Here is a 21,456-nt window from a genome sequence, read left to right on the forward strand (position 1 = left end):
ATACTATGACATTTTTTGATTTTTGAAGCCATACTATACTATGACATTTTTTTGACCATTTTGGAGGCCTTACTTTACTATGACATTTTTTGATGATTTTTGAAGCCTTATTATACTATGACATTTTTTGACCATTTTTGATGCCTTACTATACTATGACATTTTTTGATGATTTTTGACGCCATACTATACTATGACATTTTTTGATGATTTTGACGCCATACTATACTATGACATTTTTGATGATTTTTGAAGACATACTATACTATGACATTTTTTGATGATTTTTGACGACTTATTATACTATGACATTTTTTTGACCATTTTGGAGGCCTTACTTTACTATGACATTTTTTGATGATTTTTGAAGCCATACTATACTATGACAGTTTTTGAGCAAATTTCATGCCTTACTATACTATGACATTTTTTGAGCAATTTTCATTCCTTACTATACTATGACATTTTTTGAGCAATTTTTACACCTTACTATACTATGACATTTTTTTGATGATTTTTGAAGCCATACTATACTATGACATTTTTTGAGCAATTTTCATTCCTTACTATACTAAGACATTTTTTGATGATTTTTGAAGCCATAGTATACTATGACATTTTTTGATGATTTTTGACGCCTTATTATACTATGACATTTTTTGACCATTTTTGATGCCTTACTTTACTATGACATTTTTTGATGATTTTTGACGCCTTATTATACTATGACATTTTTTGACCATTTTGGAGGCCTTACTTTACTATGACATTTTTGATGATTTTGAAGCCTTATTATATTATGACATTTTTTGACCATTTTTGATGCCTTAATTTACTATGACATTTTTTGATGAATTTTGACGCCATACTATATTATGACATTTTTTGATGATTTTTGACGCCATACTATACTATGACATTTTTTGATGATTTTTGACGCCTTATTATACTATGACATTTTTTGACCATTTTTGGAGGCCTTACTTTACTATGACATTTTTTGATGATTTTTGAAGCCTTATTATACTATGACATTTTTTGACCATTTTTGATGCCTTACTTTACTATGACATTTTTTGATGATTTTTGAAGCCATACTATACTATGACATTTTTGAGCAAATTTCATGCCTTACTATACTATGACATTTTTTTGATGATTTTTGACGCATATTATCTATGACGCATTACTATACTATGACATTTTTGATGATTTTTGATATGTACTATGACTTTTTTGATGACCTATTTGACATTTTTTGATGATTTTTGACGACTTATTATACTATGACATTTTTTGACCATTTTGGAGGCCTTACTTTACTATGACATTTTTTGATGATTTTTGAAGCCATACTATACTATGACAGTTTTTGAGCAAATTTCATGCCTTACTATATTATGACATTTTTTGAGCAATTTTCATTCCTTACTATACTATGACATTTTTTGAGCAATTTTTACACCTTACTATACTATGACATTTTTTGATGATTTTTGAAGCCATACTATACTATGACATTTTTTGAGCAATTTTCATTCCTTACTATACTAAGACATTTTTTTGATGATTTTTGAAGCCATAGTATACTATGACATTTTTTGATGATTTTTGACGCCTTATTATACTATGACATTTTTTGACCATTTTTGATGCCTTACTTTACTATGACATTTTTTGATGATTTTTGACGCCTTATTATACTATGACATTTTTTGACCATTTTGGAGGCCTTACTTTACTATGACATTTTTGATGATTTTTGAAGCCTTATTATATTATGACATTTTTTGACCATTTTTGATGCCTTAATTTACTATGACATTTTTTGATGAATTTTGACGCCATACTATATTATGACATTTTTTGATGATTTTTGACGCCATACTATACTATGACATTTTTTGATGATTTTTGACGCCTTATTATACTATGACATTTTTTGACCATTTTGGAGGCCTTACTTTACTATGACATTTTTTGATGATTTTTGAAGCCATACTATACTATGACATTTTTTGATGATTTTTGAAGCCTTATTATACTATGACATTTTTTGACCATTTTTGATGCCTTACTTTTCTATGACATTTTTTGATGATTTTTGAAGCCATACTATACTATGACATTTTTTGATGATTTTTGAAGCCATACTTTACTATGACATTTTTTGATGACTTTTGAAGCCATACTATACTATGACATTTTTTGATGATTTTTGAAGCCTTATTATACTATGACATTTTTTGGCCATTTTCATTCCTTACTATACTAAGACATTTTTTGAACAATTTGGAAGCCTTACTATAGTATGACATTTTTTGACCATTGTTGACGCCATACTTTACTACAACATTTTTTGATGATTTTTGAAGCCATACTATACTATGACATTTTTTGATGATTTTTGAAGCCATAGTATACTATGACATTTTTTGAGCAATTTACATGCCTTACTATACTGTAACATTTTTTGAGCAATTTTGAAGCCTTACTATACTATGACATTTTTTGACGATTTTTGACGCCTTACTAAACAGTGCTCTGTGTTGGACAGTTGATGTAAAGCCGTTTGTGAATTACCTGGAGGTCTCTGTCTTGGTCTGAAAGAACTTCTTCACTGTATGAAGACTCTCTGTGATTGTGGACGATGTCTCTGAGATCATAGACGGTGTCTCTGTGGTCATCAACAATGTCCCTGATCACGGGCAACGCCGTCAAATCGGTGACCCCCGTCTCCGCCGATTCTATTGCAAGGTCTCTATGAAGCATGGACAATGTCTCTGATCACGGACAACGTCTCCCTCATCCTCAACAATGTCTCTCCGATCATGGACCATGTCTCTGCGATTGTGGACGATGTCATGGACAAAGTGGTGACACCTGGAAAAAAACATACAAAGGAAAATGGTCAATACACAACTACCTGTTCCTCATCAACCGTTTAACTATGAAAACACAGGCAAATATTCAACATTACAGCTGGACCAGAACATTTAACAAACATTAGAGGGCTGTCATACTATACTATGACATTTTGACATTTTTTGACGCCATACTGTACTATGACATTGTTTGATGGTTTTTGACAACATATTATGACAAACGATGACCTGCCAGCAGTCGCCGATATCAAAAATGGTGATGTCAACTTTTTCAAAGAATTCACTCAAAACCTGTCCAAATCCACTTCAAATATAATAAAACATGCCCCTGAGTCATTTTTAGCTGAAAAATCTGGACCTGAAATTTTGACATTTTTCACTCCAAACGATGACCCGCCGCCTGTCGCCGATATCAAAAATGGTGATGTCAACTTTTTCAAAGAATTCACTCAAAACCTGTCCAAATCCACTTCAAATGTAATAAAACATGCTCCTGAGTCATTTTCACATGTCCCTGAGTCATTTTTAGCTGAAAAATCTGGACCTGAAATTTTGACATTTTTCACTCCAAACGATGACCCTGTCGCCGATATCAAAAATGGTGATGTCAACTTTTTCAAAGAATTCACTCAAAACCTGTCCAAATCCACTTCAAATGTAATAAAACATGCCCCTGAGTCATTTTTAGCTGAAAAATCTGGACCTGAAATTTTGACATTTTTCACTCCAAACGATGACCCGCCGCCTGTCGCCGATATCAAAAATGGTGATGTCAACTTTTTCAAAGAATTCACTCAAAACCTGTCCAAATCCACTTCAAATGTAATAAAACATGCCCCTGAGTCATTTTTAGCTGAAAAATCTGGACCTGAAATTTTGACATTTTTCACTCCAAACGATGACCCGCCGCCTGTCGCCGATATCAAAAATGGTGATGTCAACTTTTTCAAAGAATTCACTCAAAACCTGTCCAAATCCACTTCAAATGTAATAAAACATGCCCCTGAGTCATTTTTAGCTGAAAAATCTGGACCTGAAATTTTGACATTTTTCACTCCAAACGATGACCCCGCCGCCTGTCGCCGATATCAAAAATGGTGATGTCAACTTTTTCAAAGAATTCACTCAAAACCTGTCCAAATCCACTTCAAATGTAATAAAACATGCTCCTGAGTCATTTTCACATGTCCCGGAGTCATTTTCACATGTCCCTGAGTCATTTTTAGCTGAAAAATCTGGACCTGAAATTTTGACATTTTTCACTCCAAACGATGACCCTGTCGCCGATATCAAAAATGGTGATGTCAACTTTTTCAAAGAATTCACTCAAAACCTGTCCAAATCCACTTCAAATGTAATAAAACATGCTCCTGAGTCATTTTCACATGTCCCTGAGTCATTTTTAGCTGAAAAATCTGGACCTGAAATTTTGACATTTTTCACTCCAAACGATGACCCGCCGCCTGTCGCCGATATCAAAAATGGTGATGTCAACTTTTTCAAAGAATTCACTCAAAACCTGTCCAAATCCACTTCAAATGTAATAAAACATGCTCCTGAGTCATTTTCACATGTCCCTGAGTCATTTTCACATGTCCCTGAGTCATTTTTAGCTGAAAAATCTGGACCTGAAATTTTGACATTTTTCACTCCAAACGATGACCCTGTCGCCGATATCAAAAATGGTGATGTCAACTTTTTCAAAGAATTCACTCAAAACCTGTCCAAATCCACTTCAAATGTAATAAAACATGCTCCTGAGTCATTTTCACATGTCCCTGAGTCATTTTTAGCTGAAAAATCTGGACCTGAAATTTTGACATTTTTCACTCCAAACGATGACCCGCCGCCTGTCGCCGATATCAAAAATGGTGATGTCAACTTTTTCAAAGAATTCACTCAAAACCTGTCCAAATCCACTTCAAATGTAATAAAACATGCTCCTGAGTCATTTTCACATGTCCCTGAGTCATTTTCACATGTCCCTGAGTCATTTTTAGCTGAAAAATCTGGACCTGAAATTTTGACATTTTTCACTCCAAACGATGACCCTGTCGCCGATATCAAAAATGGTGATGTCAACTTTTTCAAAGAATTCACTCAAAACCTGTCCAAATCCACTTCAAATGTAATAAAACATGCTCCTGAGTCATTTTCACATGTCCCTGAGTCATTTTTAGCTGAAAAATCTGGACCTGAAATTTTGACATTTTTCACTCCAAACGATGACCCGCCGCCTGTCGCCGATATCAAAAATGGTGATGTCAACTTTTTCAAAGAATTCACTCAAAACCTGTCCAAATCCACTTCAAATGTAATAAAACATGCCCCTGAGTCATTTTTAGCTGAAAAATCTGGACCTGAAATTTTGACATTTTTCACTCCAAACGATGACCCGCCGCCTGTCGCCGATATCAAAAATGGTGATGTCAACTTTTTCAAAGAATTCACTCAAAACCTGTCCAAATCCACTTCAAATGTAATAAAACATGCTCCTGAGTCATTTTCACATGTCCCTGAGTCATTTTTAGCTGAAAAATCTGGACCTGAAATTTTGACATTTTTCACTCCAAACGATGACCCCGCCGCCTGTCGCCGATATCAAAAATGGTGATGTCAACTTTTTCAAAGAATTCACTCAAAACCTGTCCAAATCCACTTCAAATGTAATAAAACATGCTCCTGGGTCATTTTCACATGTCCCTGAGTCATTTTTAGCTGAAAAATCTGGACCTGAAATTTTGACATTTTTCACTCCAAACGATGACCCGCCGCCTGTCGCCAATATCAAAAATGGTGATGTCAACTTTTTCAAAGAATTCACTCAAAACCTGTCCAAATCCACTTCAAATGTAATAAAACATGTCCCTGAGTCATTTTTAGCTGAAAAATCTGGACCTGAAATTTTTTCAGGCCTTAGTATAGTGTGACTTTTTTTGACCAGTTTTGAAGCCATACTAGAGTATGACTTTTTTTTTACTGTTTTTGACGCCTTACTATGACATTTTTTGACCATTTATCATGCCTTCCTATACATTTTTTGACCAGTTTTGAAGCCATACTGTACTATAACTTTTTTGACCAATTTTCATGCCTTAGTATACCAGGACTTTTTTGACTGTTTTAGAAGCCTTACTATGACTTTTTTTTGACCAGTTTCCATTTTCATAAAGTAACAGATTACTTTAACTATTACATTTGATATTTCTAATTACTTATGTCTATTAATACTAATTATTTCTACATTATCTTTATACTACAGATTACTTCTACTATTACACTTTTCTGATACACTGAATACTGAACATAAACAGTTTAATGTCAGTGCTCTGTGTTGGACAATTTATGTAAAATTGTTTGTGAATTACCTGGAGGCCTCTGTCCTGGTCTCAAAGAACTTCTTCATTGTACAAAGACTCTCTGTGATCATGGACTACGTCTCTGTGATCGCGGACAATGTCTCTGAGATTATGGACAAAGTCTCTGTGATCATGGCCAATGTCTTTGCGATCATGGACGATGTCTCTGAGATCATAGACGCCATCTCTGTGAGCTTCAACAATGTCTCCATGATCGCGGGCAATGCCGTCAAATCGGTGACCCCCGTCTCCGCCGATTCTATCGCAAGGTCTCTACGAAGCATGGGACAATGTCTCCGATCACAGACAACATCTCTCTCATCTTTGACAAGGTCTCTGTGATCGTGGACAATGTCTCTGATCGAGGACGATGTCTCCCTCATCCTCAACAATGTCTCTCCGATCATGGACCATGTCTCTGCGATCGTGGACGAAGTCGTGGACGAAGTCGTGACACCTGGAGGAAATCACAGAGAAATATTCAAAGGAAAATGATCAATACACTACTACCTATTCCTCATCAACAGTTTAACCATGAAAACGCTAATAAATATTCAACACTACAGCTGAACCACAACATTTAACAAACATTTAGAGGGCTGTGTCAGAAAATGAACAGTTGACTATCATCACCTCCTGAAGAACCAAAAGTTAAAATGACTCGTGAACAACTATACTTGATACAAAACATAAACAATTTAATGTCAGTGCACTGTGTTGGACAATTTATGTAAAATTGTTTGTGAATTACCTGGAGGCCTCTGTCCTGGTCTCAAAGAACTTCTTCATTGTACAAAGACTCTCTGTGATCATGGACTACGTCTCTGTGATCGCGGACAATGTCTCTGAGATTATGGACAAAGTCTCTGTGATCATGGCCAATGTCTTTGCGATCATGGACGATGTCTCTGAGATCATAGACGCCGTCTCTGTGAGCTTCAACAATGTCTCCATGATCGCGGGCAATGCCGTCAAATCGGTGACCCCCGTCTCCGCCGATTCTATCGCAAGGTCTCTACGAAGCATGGGACAATGTCTCCGATCACAGACAACATCTCTCTCATCTTTGACAAGGTCTCTGTGATCGTGGACAATGTCTCTGATCGAGGACGATGTCTCCCTCATCCTCAACAATGTCTCTCCGATCATGGACCATGTCTCTGCGATCGTGGACGAAGTCGTGGACGAAGTCGTGACACCTGGAGGAAATCACAGAGAAATATTCAAAGGAAAATGATCAATACACTACTACCTATTCCTCATCAACAGTTTAACCATGAAAACGCTAATAAATATTCAACACTACAGCTGAACCACAACATTTAACAAACATTTAGAGGGCTGTGTCAGAAAATGAACAGTTGACTATCATCACCTCCTGAAGAACCAAAAGTTAAAATGACTCGTGAACAACTATACTTGATACAAAACATAAACAATTTAATGTCAGTGCACTGTGTTGGACAATTTATGTAAAATTGTTTGTGAATTACCTGGAGGCCTCTGTCCTGGTCTCAAAGAACTTCTTCATTGTACAAAGACTCTCTGTGATCATGGACTACGTCTCTGTGATCGCGGACAATGTCTCTGAGATTATGGACAAAGTCTCTGTGATCATGGCCAATGTCTTTGCGATCATGGACGATGTCTCTGAGATCATAGACGCCGTCTCTGTGAGCTTCAACAATGTCTCCATGATCGCGGGCAATGCCGTCAAATCGGTGACCCCCGTCTCCGCCGATTCTATCGCAAGGTCTCTACGAAGCATGGGACAATGTCTCTGATCACAGACAACATCTCTCTCATCTTTGACAAGGTCTCTGTGATCGTGGACAATGTCTCTGATCGAGGACGATGTCTCCCTCATCCTCAACAATGTCTCTCCGATCATGGACCATGTCTCTGCGATCGTGGACGAAGTCGTGGACGAAGTCGTGACACCTGGAGGAAATCACAGAGAAATATTCAAAGGAAAATGATCAATACACTACTACCTATTCCTCATCAACAGTTTAACCATGAAAACACTAATAAATATTCAACACTACAGCTGAACCACAACATTTAACAAACATTTAGAGGGCTGTGTCAGAAAATGAACAGTTGACTATCATCACCTCCTGAAGAACCAACAACAATATTTAGGAACAAGTTAAATGATTAGTAATTGCGTGTCTATCAACTAATCACTGAAGCATGCATATGTTACTGTGAACTGCACAACAATAACAAACACTATCAGTTAAGCCAATTTCTGAATATAGGATTTTAACTTGTGATGTTTATTATACTTCAGTAAATAGTCCGAGTATTTCTTCCACCACAGACGGACACATACAGAATCATTATTTCATATTTCAATCTTCTTATTAACACATATCTAAAATGTCTTTGTTTTATGTTGTTTTTGTTTAATGAACCAACCAAACTTACATAGGTCTTAACAGCAGCTTATGTGAAAATTTTTAAATAAATAAGTGTAGAACTGGTTGCTACACACTGTAAAGGTATTTCTGAAATCATCCTGTGACCAACAGTTAAAATGACTCGTGAACAACTATACTTGATACAGAACATAAACAATTTAATGTCAGTGCACTGTGTTGGACAATTTATGTAAAATTGTTTGTGAATTACTTGGAGGCCTCTGTCCTGGTCTCAAAGAATTTCTTCATTGTACGAAGACTCTCTGTGATCATGGACAATGTCTCTGTGATGGTGGACAATCTCTGTGATCACTGACAATATCTGAGATTATGGAAAAAGTCTCTGTGATCATCGACAGTGTCTCTCTGATCGTGGACAAAGCCTTCAAATCGGGGAACTCCGTTACTGTGATTTTTGCACACGTCTTTGCAAGTCATGGACAATGTCTCTACGATCATGGACCACATCTCTGCGATCGTGGACGACAACTAAGCGATGGTGGACAATGCCGTGAACGAAGTGGTGACACCTGGAAGGAAAATGATCAATACACTACTACCTATTCCTCATCAACAGTTGAACATGAAAACACAGAAAAACTTTCACCATTACAACTGAAACAGAACATTTGACAAAACATTTTTGTGCCTAACTGTAGTATGGCATTTTTTTACATTTTTATGCCTTACTAGACTATGACATTTTTGACATTTTAGACCACAAACTATACTGTAACATTTTTGATGTCTTACAATAAAGTGACATTTTTGACACACTTTTATTTTGGATTACTATTACTTCTGCAATGCTTTTATATTATGGCTTACTTTTACTTACTGTTATCTCTAATATAAGATTACTTTTACCATTACATATCACTTTTGTTATTAGGGTCCGAGCATAGAAGCAGCCCTTTTGGAATTATTATTATCAGCCAAAATGAATCGCCTTTTTGTAGGCCTACAATTGCTCAGGAACTCTCGCAACTTTGCAAATGCGTCAGGCCTTCTCAAGCATGGGTAGTGCAAAATGGCTTTACAAAGTGATCCCCCATTGGGCTTACTTTATTGTAGGTGGACGAAATCCGGACCACATACATCAAGCCATAACATTAAAGCCATTGACAACTGAAATGAATAACATCATCATCTTGTTACAATATTACAATTCAATGTTCTGTTGAGGAACCACGGGTTCTTCATTCATCTGGATGTCACTTTGACACATACCACCCACCTAAACATTGTTTTAGACCAAGCAACCCCCCCAACGCTAGCCGCTAACGCTAGCCGCTAGCTAGTTAGCTCCTTAGCCTTACCTTTGCGTCGCAGGTGTGTTCAGCATGTCTCACTCGTGTTCGACAAAAAAGCAGCTTCAAAGCTTGTTTTACCATCCAGGCTTCTTTAGTCATTAACTTTTCTCACAGTACTGACAAACCGAGGTAACGGCTCAAATGTTTGTTTTAATCTGACTTTCTGACTGGTTTCTCCCCCTCTCTGAGCTCCTCCTACAAGGTCATGACTGATGACGACTCACGCAAGCCAACAGCGGCAGAAAAACGCCAATATGGCTTTCTGATTCTGTTCCGCTTAGCAACCGCCTCTGATTGCTTTTATAACACATCCACGGGGAGAGTATGGATAATCTATTAAAATGTGTTTTCTTAATTTCTATTTTTTTTTTTTCACTTCACTTCACTTTGGGGGGGGGGGGGGGGGTGTTTTGTTTTTTTGACGGGGGGGCCTGTGCCCCTGTGTAAAGCCCCACTCTACAGGTTCCTGTAGTTGTAAGAAAAGAGTGAGGTCATTCTTGCCTAAACTTCACGGCATTAATGAAAAAGCTGAGACTCTTAAGGCTCTCGGGCCACTTTACGGCTCTGAGAGTCTGATTCAGAGAGGCGGACCTCTATGTTCCCTGCAGCTGTGCACAGCAGTGCTGAGGGGTCAAGTCGCGCTGAGCAGCAGGCGAGGCTTCTTTTCAAAATAAAAGTGCAACGTAGACGATTTTGAAAGACGGAGGTACTTGGTCATATGAATCAAACTCAAAACCCATAGGCCTATATCTTAGACACATTGTGGGGTAGAGGTAACAAGTAATGAGTTCAGCCCCAAAACAAGACTGTTTTGAATGCGTGTTGTATTATACAAACAATAAGGACCCGTTTTAATTTTCTTCCTTTTTCCTCCTCCACCTTTGCAACATGTTGAAACTGAATTAATAACGTGTTTGTTCATTGTGATCATTTTAAACGGAAGTAGTGCTCATTTCTTATTGTGGTGACTTTGAAAGAGGCGCTTCCCATTCTCTAGTTCAGACATTCCTCCCCTCTGGTAAAACTTCTACACAGCAACCTGGAGATTGTCCACGTTTACAGCCTTCAGACGTCCGCTGCTCTGCTCCACATCTACAGCCTCGGCCTCCCCACATTTATTGGTTTTATCACTATTGTCTTGTTTTTGATCCTTCTTAGTTATTTAGCGTGACTCTGTAAAGATGTTTTCCTGCTGCGTTGTCCTTTTTCTCCTCACTACGTGGTCTTCCGCGGGGTGTAATCCCAGTCCGGTGTTAGGAGATGTAGTCGTGGACAGATACTTCATCCCAAAAGTCTGTGCCAGAGAAGCGAAAGAGGGAGATTATGTTCGCTATCACTACAACGCCACGTTTCTCGACGGGAAAACATTCGATTCGAGGTAAGTTCATTCCCTTTACATGTAAAATTCTTAATGCATTTATTTTAGTTTTGTTTCATCTGCTCGCAAAGTTGATAATTGCACCGCACAGGCCTTAAGACCAGATTTAAAGTCCGGCTGCAGCAGCAGTGTCGTTTAGAGATATGTAGATGCTGAGGTGATGATCTACACTTTAAAACAAGTTTGCAGTTAACCACTTGGAAATGCATGCCCTGCAGATGTAGTTTTGTTTCCTCCAGACGAAGTTGTCCCACCTCTGACATTCTCTTTGTCTTTGACATCCTCTTGTGTTTTTTCACAGCCATCAGAGAGGAGCCGCAAAGGTCGGTCTGTTGGGTGAGGGTCGACTCATCGCCGGCATTGACAAAGGTCTGCAGGGCATGTGTGTGAACGAGCGCAGGACAATCACCATCCCGCCTCACCTGGCCTATGGAAGCACCGGTGCAGGTAAGGAAAAAAAATTATTTTGAACTACTCTTCAGGATTTGGAAGGTCTGTAGTAACAACAGGTTTCAAAGGCCCATTTCAAAAAGTTTAGATGGTATTATACATAAGATTTTCTATTGTGATCAACAGCTCATATTCGAGAGTATGAGCTGGATTACTTACCAGGGAAATGTGGGCAACTCTCTGAGGCTCCAGAATGTTGTGTGTACTTTGAGGAAGTCAACGTTTTAATGCCTACCTGCAAAGGAATAATTTCACATTTGGGGGAAAGTGCTGATTTGTTTTCTGGCAGAGAATTAGACAAAAAAAAATTAAACTATTCCTCCAACTCTAAAGTGTACAGAATCACATTAGAGGTGAAATATGGGTTGGGTTAAGTATGTTAGGGGCTCATTCGGGGCCCACAGCTCATTTCTGCCCTGGGGCCACCTAGTGGGTTTACTCAGCCCTGCTTTTCAGAATTTATTTTGCTGTTTGGGTGACCATTGATAGCATTTTCAAGTTTTAGTGCTACATGGAATGGAAAATAACTGCTAAAAATTACCAGAATATTGATGTTATATCTGCTTGTACACATATATTAATGTGTAATAAATTAACTTGCTGGAAAAAAAAAAAGTGCATCTTAAGTGGTAAAACAGGAAGTAAAAGTAAAATTAAGGTATAGAGCACTTTTATAGACCACATCACAAAACCAACTTGATCTGTTTTCAGGTGAAGTGGTTCCTCCAGACACCACCCTGGTGTTCGACATCCATCTGTTGGATCTGTGGAACAAAGCCGACCTGGTCATCACCAAAACCATCACCACTCCCAAAGACTGCAAACGCTCCGTGATGCGCACTGACTTCGTGCGTTACCATTTCAACGGCACCCTGCTCGATGGCACCCTCTTCGAATCCAGGTGAATTCTGGCTTGGCTAATTGTTGGTGTTTGGTGGAGAGGTCGGCCAGCCAAAATGAGATGTTTACTGAATGATCAAACATAATGCTGACTGGACTGACTGTGCTTCAGGCTCTGAAACAAATCCCTGTCCGAATGACAGCTCTTGTGTGTTCTGTACTGTGTCATCCAGGTATGTTTTCTGTGTGAAGTTGTGTGTTTGACTTTGCGCTTGTATGAGCCCTACGCAGCTACACCAGGAAGCAGACCCAAAACTCCTTAGTGGGTGAGGGTTGGCTGGTCAAGGGCATGGATGAGGGCCTGTTGGGCATGTGCGTGGGAGAGATCAGAAATATTGTCATCCCACCATTTAAGGCCTACGGAGAGAAGGGATCAGGTGAGTACAAAAGACAGAACATGAGAAAGAAAACAACTTGGCTATTAACACAAGAATAGAGTCAACAAGTACATGATAGCGTGATATAAAACTGTAATTGTTAGTAGGTGTAAAGTTATAAATTCTCCATGTTGTACTCACCAGGTAAAGAGATTCCCCCTCAGGCGACCCTGGTGTATGACGTCCTGTTGGTGGACATTCATAACCCGAAGGATAACGTCACCATTGAAGACCAGGTGGTGTCAGAGTCGTGTACTCGCAGGTCTGTTGCCGGGGATTACATTCGGTACCACTACAACGGCACCTTCCTGAACGGAGTCACATTTGACACCAGGTGAGCTCAGGTCACACTGACCATCAAACGTGGGCAGATTTATCATGTTTTGACAAAAAAAGGATATGAAATGTAAATGTAAATTTTGATATATGAATTTCTAATAAAACCAACCTATTTTGACATATATCTGTCCCTGTCTGTGACTGCCCATAGCTACCAGAGGAACAGCACATACAACACCTACATCGGGATGGGGTATGTGATTTCAGGCATGGACCAGGCCCTGCTGGGAGTCTGCACTGGGGAGAGGAGGAGGGTCATCATCCCTCCACACCTGGCGTATGGAGAGCAAGGAGCAGGTGAGTTGCTGTATCTTTTCCTGCAGCTTGAAACAAACTCTCATGAGGAGAACTACCCCAAATTGACTTTTAATAGATTACTGTTCATTTGACACATCTGCATTCACACAAACCTGGTAAAATCTTGGATTTAATAATTTTCTGTGTTTTTTCCAGGTGACATCATCCCCCCTTCAGCTGTGCTCGTCTTCGACCTCCACATCATCGACTTCCACAACCCCAGTGACACAGTGGACATCCAGATCACCTACAGGCCTGAAGTGTGTAATGACACCACCGCTGTGAACGACCTCGTCCGCTATCACTACAACTGCACCCTGGTGGACGGCACACTGCTCTTTTCCTCGTGAGTCACCCAGATACATACACACTCATCCCATCTCATTGTAATTCTAGATCAACCTAAACTTAAATACGTACTCAACGTTGTCCTCAGACACGACTACGAGAACCTGCAGGACGCAGTGCTGGGGGCAGACAAAGTGATCGACGGGCTGGACGAGGGTTTGCGGGGCATGTGTGTGGGAGAGAAGAGGCTGGTGACAGTGCCTCCTCATTTGGGCCACGGAGAAAAAGGAGGTAAGACTTCTGTTAGCACTTATAACCACCATTTATCAAAGTCCAATCATCCAAAACATCTGAAGCAGTTGTTTGTTTGTTGAAGGTCTTTCATTTCATAGTTTCATATTAAGATTTTAATGTCTAAGAGTCTAAATGTGCTAGCACAAATAATGATTTGATAGCAACATCAGTATTTTCTATGGACAGCAACATCAGTATTTTCTATGGACTCTATGTTGAACAAACTTAAAGAGTGTCTTTCTTGCTTTCTGTCCATCAGCCACTGGTGTGCCGAGCAGCGCTGTGTTGGTCTTTGACATTGAGCTGGTGAGCTTTGAGAAGGGAGTACCCCCTGGTTACCTGTTTGTGTGGCTCATGGACACTCCTGAAAACCTGTTTGAAGCCCTGGACATCAACAAAAACCAAGAGGTTTCACAGGAGGAGGTAGGTTGCTGCTGACCACCTTCATCATCAACAAAGAGCTTTGTAACATTCAGCTGAATTTTGTGAAATCTCTATTCACTCTTGTCCCCCTGTTATTCAAACAGTTAGTTGACAATTTTACATGTTTTTAGGCACTGTCACTGAGACCGCTGCTGTTACTTTACACCACTGGTTACCAAAGAGCACAATAGTCATAAAACTCCAACATCAATTGGTGATTAAATCCCCTAGGATTTATAAATGTCTTACTTTGGCACCATCTGGTGGTGCAAACAACAATCTACAAGCTTCTGCAATTGCTTTTTCTCACTAAATTGATGAAGAACTCTGACCGCATTACACTGTTATTAATCAGTAATATTCTTCTTTGACCTTTTGTAGTTTGGGGAGTTCATCAAGCTGCAGGTGGCAGAGGGCAAAGGTCGCATAAAGCCCGGCCTGACTATGGAGCAGGTTGTTACAGACATGTTCCAAAACCAGGACCGAAATAAAGACGGAGTGATTACAGCCAATGAGCTCAAACTGAAGGTGGATGAGGACAAGGAGAGGGAACAACTGAGGCACGAGGAGTTGTGATGAGGACAAATGTTTTCATTCTCTCTCAGGGATAAACCCCCAACATCTTAAAAACAAGCAACGAGAGACTTTTCCCATACAGTGTCATTTTTAATAATGGACAGTTTTTAAATGACAAGAAAATAGTGCAAAGGATCTTTTTGTGGAGTTTTGTGTTGTTTGAGTGTTTGAGTTTGATAGTTGTGTTTCAGAAAACCAAACAAGCACCTTTATTTGTCCCTGAAAGTCACATTAATTAAAATGTTTCTAAGAAAATGAACATAGTTTCAGTTTTTCTACAACTTGTATCACATAGGATGAGGTGCATAGGAAATCATCTGACATCTGCAATGACTACATATGACAAAAACAGAGATGCACCTATGAATAGGTAAAGTGTTGGTAGCTGCTGACATTAAGGTTTTTTTAAGCTGCACATAAAAAAATACACCCAACACTGATATCTGAAATAACTAAAATAAATAAACTGTTGGTAGAAGCTAATACTATCTTATATGGCATATTCAGGATTTTCCCCAGTGAAGGTGATCACAAAGACAGATGTCTACCAATGGTGTGACTTTAAGAAATGTTGCAAGTCTGCATCCTGGAGATCAGAAGCAGCATTTTAAATGATGCATATCTCTGTAATTGTGTCCTAACAGTATTCAGTTTAAGATTCAATTAGTAACAGACCAAAAGCATTATTTTGAAAGTATTAATATTGATGCATTTCTAATAAAAGAATTAAAAAATAATAACATGATTCATGGCCATTAACGTAATGACCATGTCATGGACATAAGACTGCAACGCAGAAATATTAGTGACATCAAGAGATAATTTAAAGGCATAGTTCACTTTTTTTTTCCAACTTCTGTGGAATTAATGTTAAAGATCATTATTAATAGCACTAAAGGAATTCAGGGGGCAGTCATTATTAAAACTTTGCTCTTTTTTCCTGGTACAAAAACACCAACTTAAAATAAATAAAATGGCTTTTAAAAAAAAAATAAAAAAAATTGTGAACTCTACCTTTCGCTGGGAAGATCACACTTTCAGACTAACCCATATTCATGTTTTCTTCTACACAAGTATTAGACCTATAGTAAAGTGCAACTAGCCCAATGTTAAGTCCGTCTATATAGCAGCCACAGTGTCTCAGACTACACTTGTTAAGAACACACACATCCCAGATTGTATATTCTCCTGCTGGACTTAAGCTTTCTGATTGATGCTGATATTACTATGTTTACCTTTACTGTCTAGGTTAGAAAAACTTACCTACTGCCTGTATATTAATTCCCTATATGTACAGTACAGTATATGTAGTCTGGAGCATTAAGTACACAGAGGTAATACACAAAACACACCAGAGCAGCAATGTCAATATGAAGCAGAGGACTTGGCAGATAAAGAGACAGCTACAAAATGTTACACCTTTGCTTGTATGTGAGCACACTGTAAATCCTCATACAGTTAAACATCAAAGTAAAAATTAGAAAGTATTTTGTGCTACAGAAAATTAGAAATACACTGCATAGTTTCAAGAGGTTGCTGATTTGTTTTCAAAAGGAGGGCTACTAGTAAACACTATGTATTTGAAACAATACAATATAAGTTCTTCTTTCACTGAGTTATGTTAAGGTGGCATGTTGCATTCTGGTGCTACTGTTTCTACCCTGACAGTCAGGAAAATGATTACCTTGTAGCCAACACAACAATAAAAATCTACTTGGCTGACATAAATCACAAATTTTACAAAACTTAAGTTGCAAATAAATGACCTAATTTAGATCTTTTAAACCTCTGGACAAGTCAAAACACTGTAAGTGTAAAAATAAAAAAGAGTTCCAAGGACAGATTGTGAGAGATTTGCACCATTAACCCGCTTCAGTGGACACAGGTTAAAAAAGTTTCAAAATCTGGTCTGAGGTAAGTGATGATGTGCGATTGTCCAGTATGCAACACTGTATGGCGTGAACAAGTCCACTTGTGTGTCTTACTCGTCTCTTGAAGAGGTGATGTATCTGAGGATAGCATTCGGTATGTCCAGCGTCTCGTCTTTCACCAGCACGACATCAAAGGAGTTGATGTACGATTCCTTCCTCTCTTCCACCTGAGAGACACAAAACACAGACAATAAGAATCCACTGTGATGATACCAGAAATTCCAGCACCTAAACACCAGACATTTCTCCACTCAACCAGCGTGTCCCTCACTGCGGTCTGACCTGGTCATTCAGGAAGCCGATGGTCAGGACATTCTGAGGCTCCGACACCCCATCAGCCATGGTCAGATCTCCCAGAGAGTCTCCCATTAGCACCACGTTGGGTCGACCCTGCAGCTCCCTGAGGCCAGCTGCGTGTGACAGAGCACCTTCCCTCTTATTGAAAGTGTGGATCAGTTGACCTTTGAAGGCTTGCAGGACCCCCTTATCAACGAGACAACGTTCAACAGAGATCAAACAGAGACTTCCTGATGAAAGATAATATTGTGACGGGAAATTTTGAAGGATGTTCATGTCAGAAAAGAGATTTTTAGTTCAGCAGACCCCTTGAATGTCAGATTTGTTGTCTGTACTCTCTGTTGTTCAATGAACTATTTTTTATATACCAGTAAAGTTGGTTGAATATCTCTTGCCCTTTAAGAGCTTGCAGGTCATTTTATATAATTTTGAATATGATAATGTGTGCATGTAAAGGTGGCTGTGGTCCAACTCACAGTTTGGTCAAAGTCCATGTAGTTGGAGATGATGTGGATGTTGGGATGGAAGACGTGGTTCTGTCGGATCACTTCCTCCAGGACGTCTCCAACACCAGCCGAGAAGATCAACAGAGGAACCTGGTGCTCAGCGAGACATTCAAAAAACACTTTGTAGCCGTCCCTAAAGAAATACACACACCTCTCATTAGATTGGACACATGAACCAAAGACAATGTGAGCCAAGAGATTTGCAGTAATTGTGACTGTTGCATTAATGTCTAAAGTCAAAAAAAATAATGGATGTTATCCCCCGCTCTTTTTATTGTAGGTCTTACTGGCTAACTATTTTTTCTCTATAGAGCCAGAGAATTGGTTACTATGGCATTTAAGATGTGTGTACCTGAGCATAGCACTGGATTCCTTGACAGCATGGGCGAGCATGTCCCTTCTGATCTTCTGCTCAATTAGCAGCTCATGAACTTTGGTCCACCTGTAGAAAGCACCACAAGACAATGTAAGGATGTAAACCATTCTCAACTACAATTCCCTTTTCTTTAATGCATAGGAAATTGAGTTTCTCCAAAATTCCAAACAGCCTACTTAGTCTTTTAGAAAAGTTAGATGTGTTCACCTTAGGCAACTTGATGAGTTTTAAAAGTCCAACACAAAGTCAAAAACATACAAATTATGTCTTTATTGTATCTGGCCCAGCGGCTCAAGTAAAGAGTGAGCACTGTCCACATTTAACAGAAACAGAAATGCTATTATTTTGACAAATCTGTTTCTTACCACTCCACCATGAGAGGCAGCTTCTCCTCAGCACTCCGGCTTGCATCAATCTCTATGGGATAGTAGGTGTTCAACAGCTCCCTCATCTACAGTGGACCAACACAAAATTCTGAACAATAGATTACAATGTAATCGAAGAAAGACGCACATGCACCAGCACAGCACAAGTGTAAATGCTCACAATGGTATAGGCCACTTTCATAGGCTACAGCATAGGTTTTGTGTTGATCCTATGCAGACGTATAAACCATCAACCACACTAATTAACGTCCTTATGACAGTGGCACATTTACCTTTCTAGTGCAGTCTTCATTAATCAACAACCGGTTATCCAGGATGTCTAAAAAAGAAACCAGGGTTATAACATTTTCAGAAAGGCACAAGAAACCTGGACAAACGAGTCAACACAGGTGCAGCACAAAGTCAAAGTAAAGCATGCACAAATACAAACTGAGAGAATTAATAAATCCTTCAGATCAAACTGTACCATATCATAAGGGCATTATATGGCCATTATGCAGATGATCTTTGTGGCCTGTGTGCTTACTGTGGGTGGTGGGCACTCTCTTGCCATTGTGAGCGAATCTGGTCAGCGTCATGTCAAAGTCTGAGATTACCTGAGAAAACATGGCTGCTTAGAAAAATATGCTACTCAACAAGCAACCAAATTTGTAATTCAGTCAAACATACAGTACCATTTCCTTGAGTTCAAACCATGCAGGCAAAGTCTACATTTGCATATTTGTATTTATTCATAAAGGCTAAAATAATATTGAGCTGAGGTTATGTTATTTTTGATCAGTCTGATTAAGAGTCTTTACCATAAAGTACTGTCTCTGGTCTTCACATAAGGGGCATGGAGTTAACCTAAGCTTTCCCAGCATGAGTACCTGAGAATTTTTTGAGTCAATATTCATCGCTTTATAGCCGTTTAGGAATAATTTGCTGTATTTGACTCAGAGGACATTCCCATTCCTAATGAAATGTATGGCAGTACTCTTGAAAGAGCGCTGACTCACATTTCCAGGTCAGTCAAACTCCTTAAAAGGACATCTCCAAACATGCATGATTAGACTGTGGCCTCCACTCAGTGCTCTCACCTGCAGACTACCTGCACCTGCTCGCTGCATGGCGTGGATCGTCTCCTCCACTCTGCTGCGCTCCCTCATCAGTACAGAGCACTTGGCCAGCTCTGGGATCTGCATAGGAAAAACGTGTCCCCATGGAAAGAGAGAGAGAGAAGAGAACAAGGTGAGGGATAAGAGCAAAAGAAGACTTTATACTGGGATATGTTACATACTTTTGTTAATATCAAGTTCAGACACACTCAAAACAGAAATATGCTTTCTTAGCTATGTAAAAATTCTGAAATGAAACTTCCATTATCTTTGTTCAGTGGAGCTTCCTTACCTCGGTCTTGGTCAGCTGGTGCCAGATGGCCAGGACAGTCCGCACTGGTGTGTAGATCCAGGGAATATGGTATACCTTCAAGTCCAACAAGGAAATTCCCAAATTAGCTCCAGTTCCCATATATGTTTCACAATTTTTCCAACATAACCCCTTTTACTAGGCCTACTATAAAAGCACCTTACTGTTCAGTTTAATAAGGTTACAGTTAGTGTATGTTTTACCCGCTATACAAAACTACCCTATATTTACCTGAAAGCATTTTACTATTCCTCATTTTACCATCAAAAATCTTAAATATTTTAAAGTTTACTAACATGTTTGACTACGGCTGCAGTGATTACATAACAGGCTGACCGTTACAACTTACCATTTTCAAATGGAGAAATGACGAGTCAGCCGCAAGGTGTCAACCGCCGTCAACCGTTAAAAATACATTACATACATAAACGACAAGTTGTTTGTATCTAAAAGCATTTAGTAAATGATGAAATAATGTATCATTTCACAGTCGACTGTAGGTTTGAGTGATTTGTTTACATTCTCAGTGCGTGTCACACCCGCAGCGTTCCCACTCATCTGCGTATTAAACTTACATGGTTCCGCCGCATATTGGTTCCTACCTCCTCAGGGTAGTAAGGACAATATGTGTAAAATAATAACGGAAAACAACAACACTTCGGAACAGAGGTGTTTTTACCTGACATATTTTGACTGCCAAGCCTGCAGTCTTCATCAGAGGTGTTCCTGAAGCTTCGTCAGTTGATTAACGTGGTCGTCCTTCCTGTTACCACCAGAAATTAAATGAATTAGATATGAGCTGGGGTGAAAAACACAATTGAAAAAATCAGCTAAGCTTCTAAAGTTCTCACATGGCTTAATAAATAATAATAATAATAATGATCAAAAAACAAAAATCAAGGATTAGAGAAAAATATCCACAAACTGAAAACAGATTTTTGAATCAGAGCTTAGTTTTTTCTTCTGTCCTTTCTCTATTAATCATTTCACAACCCTTCAGATTTATCTGGTGAAATTGAAAATGCACTAAACTCCAATAAAATAAGGTGTATGTTAATCATTTTTACTTTAATACCTAAACCACATTTTGCTGCTTATATTAATGTACTTTTACTGAAGTAGGATTTTTTCATGCAAGACTCTTAATGATTTTTACATTGCTGCATTGGAACTTGTAGTGATCTGAATCCCTCATCACCAGTGTAAGGCCTAATTCAGAGTTTACATACATTATTTGTTGTCAGAATC

At 38.8% G+C, this 21,456-nt stretch overlaps 2 protein-coding genes and 1 long non-coding RNA gene across 3 annotated transcripts; 1 reads left to right on the forward strand and 2 right to left on the reverse strand.

Annotated features, from left to right (window-relative positions):
- Nucleotides 1-6,396: 6,396 nt before the first annotated feature.
- Nucleotides 6,397-8,186, reverse strand: LOC127140524 (uncharacterized). Its single transcript, XR_007811008.1, has 3 exons — nt 7,738-8,186; nt 6,996-7,443; nt 6,397-6,701 (listed from the first exon to the last, which is right to left on the reverse strand). It is a non-coding gene; the product is annotated as an uncharacterized LOC127140524 (long non-coding RNA).
- A 2,777-nt stretch (nt 8,187-10,963) lies between these two features.
- LOC108901688 (peptidyl-prolyl cis-trans isomerase FKBP10) lies at nt 10,964-15,564 on the forward strand. Its single transcript, XM_018703253.2, has 10 exons — nt 10,964-11,361; nt 11,663-11,808; nt 12,523-12,712; nt 12,943-13,088; nt 13,233-13,422; nt 13,579-13,724; nt 13,881-14,070; nt 14,161-14,303; nt 14,566-14,729; nt 15,111-15,564. The coding sequence occupies exons 1-10, from the start codon at nt 11,165-11,167 to the stop codon at nt 15,303-15,305; spliced, it is 1,707 nt and encodes a 568-aa protein (XP_018558769.1). The 5' UTR covers nt 10,964-11,164; the 3' UTR covers nt 15,306-15,564.
- LOC108901689 (7-methylguanosine phosphate-specific 5'-nucleotidase) lies at nt 15,375-20,755 on the reverse strand. The gene is made up of 10 exons (XM_018703254.2): nt 20,558-20,755; nt 20,191-20,265; nt 19,881-19,979; nt 19,328-19,397; nt 19,074-19,120; nt 18,781-18,866; nt 18,392-18,481; nt 18,010-18,172; nt 17,519-17,719; nt 15,375-17,403 (listed from the first exon to the last, which is right to left on the reverse strand). Exons 1-10 carry the CDS (start codon nt 20,558-20,560, stop codon nt 17,287-17,289), a joined length of 951 nt encoding a protein of 316 aa, XP_018558770.1. The 5' UTR covers nt 20,561-20,755; the 3' UTR covers nt 15,375-17,286.
- Nucleotides 20,756-21,456: the final 701 nt, after the last annotated feature.

The sequence above is a fragment of the Lates calcarifer genome, unplaced genomic scaffold, assembly GCF_001640805.2.
Source record: "Lates calcarifer isolate ASB-BC8 unplaced genomic scaffold, TLL_Latcal_v3 _unitig_4662_quiver_2197, whole genome shotgun sequence".
In the NCBI taxonomy this organism is placed as follows: domain Eukaryota; kingdom Metazoa; phylum Chordata; class Actinopteri; family Centropomidae; genus Lates; species Lates calcarifer.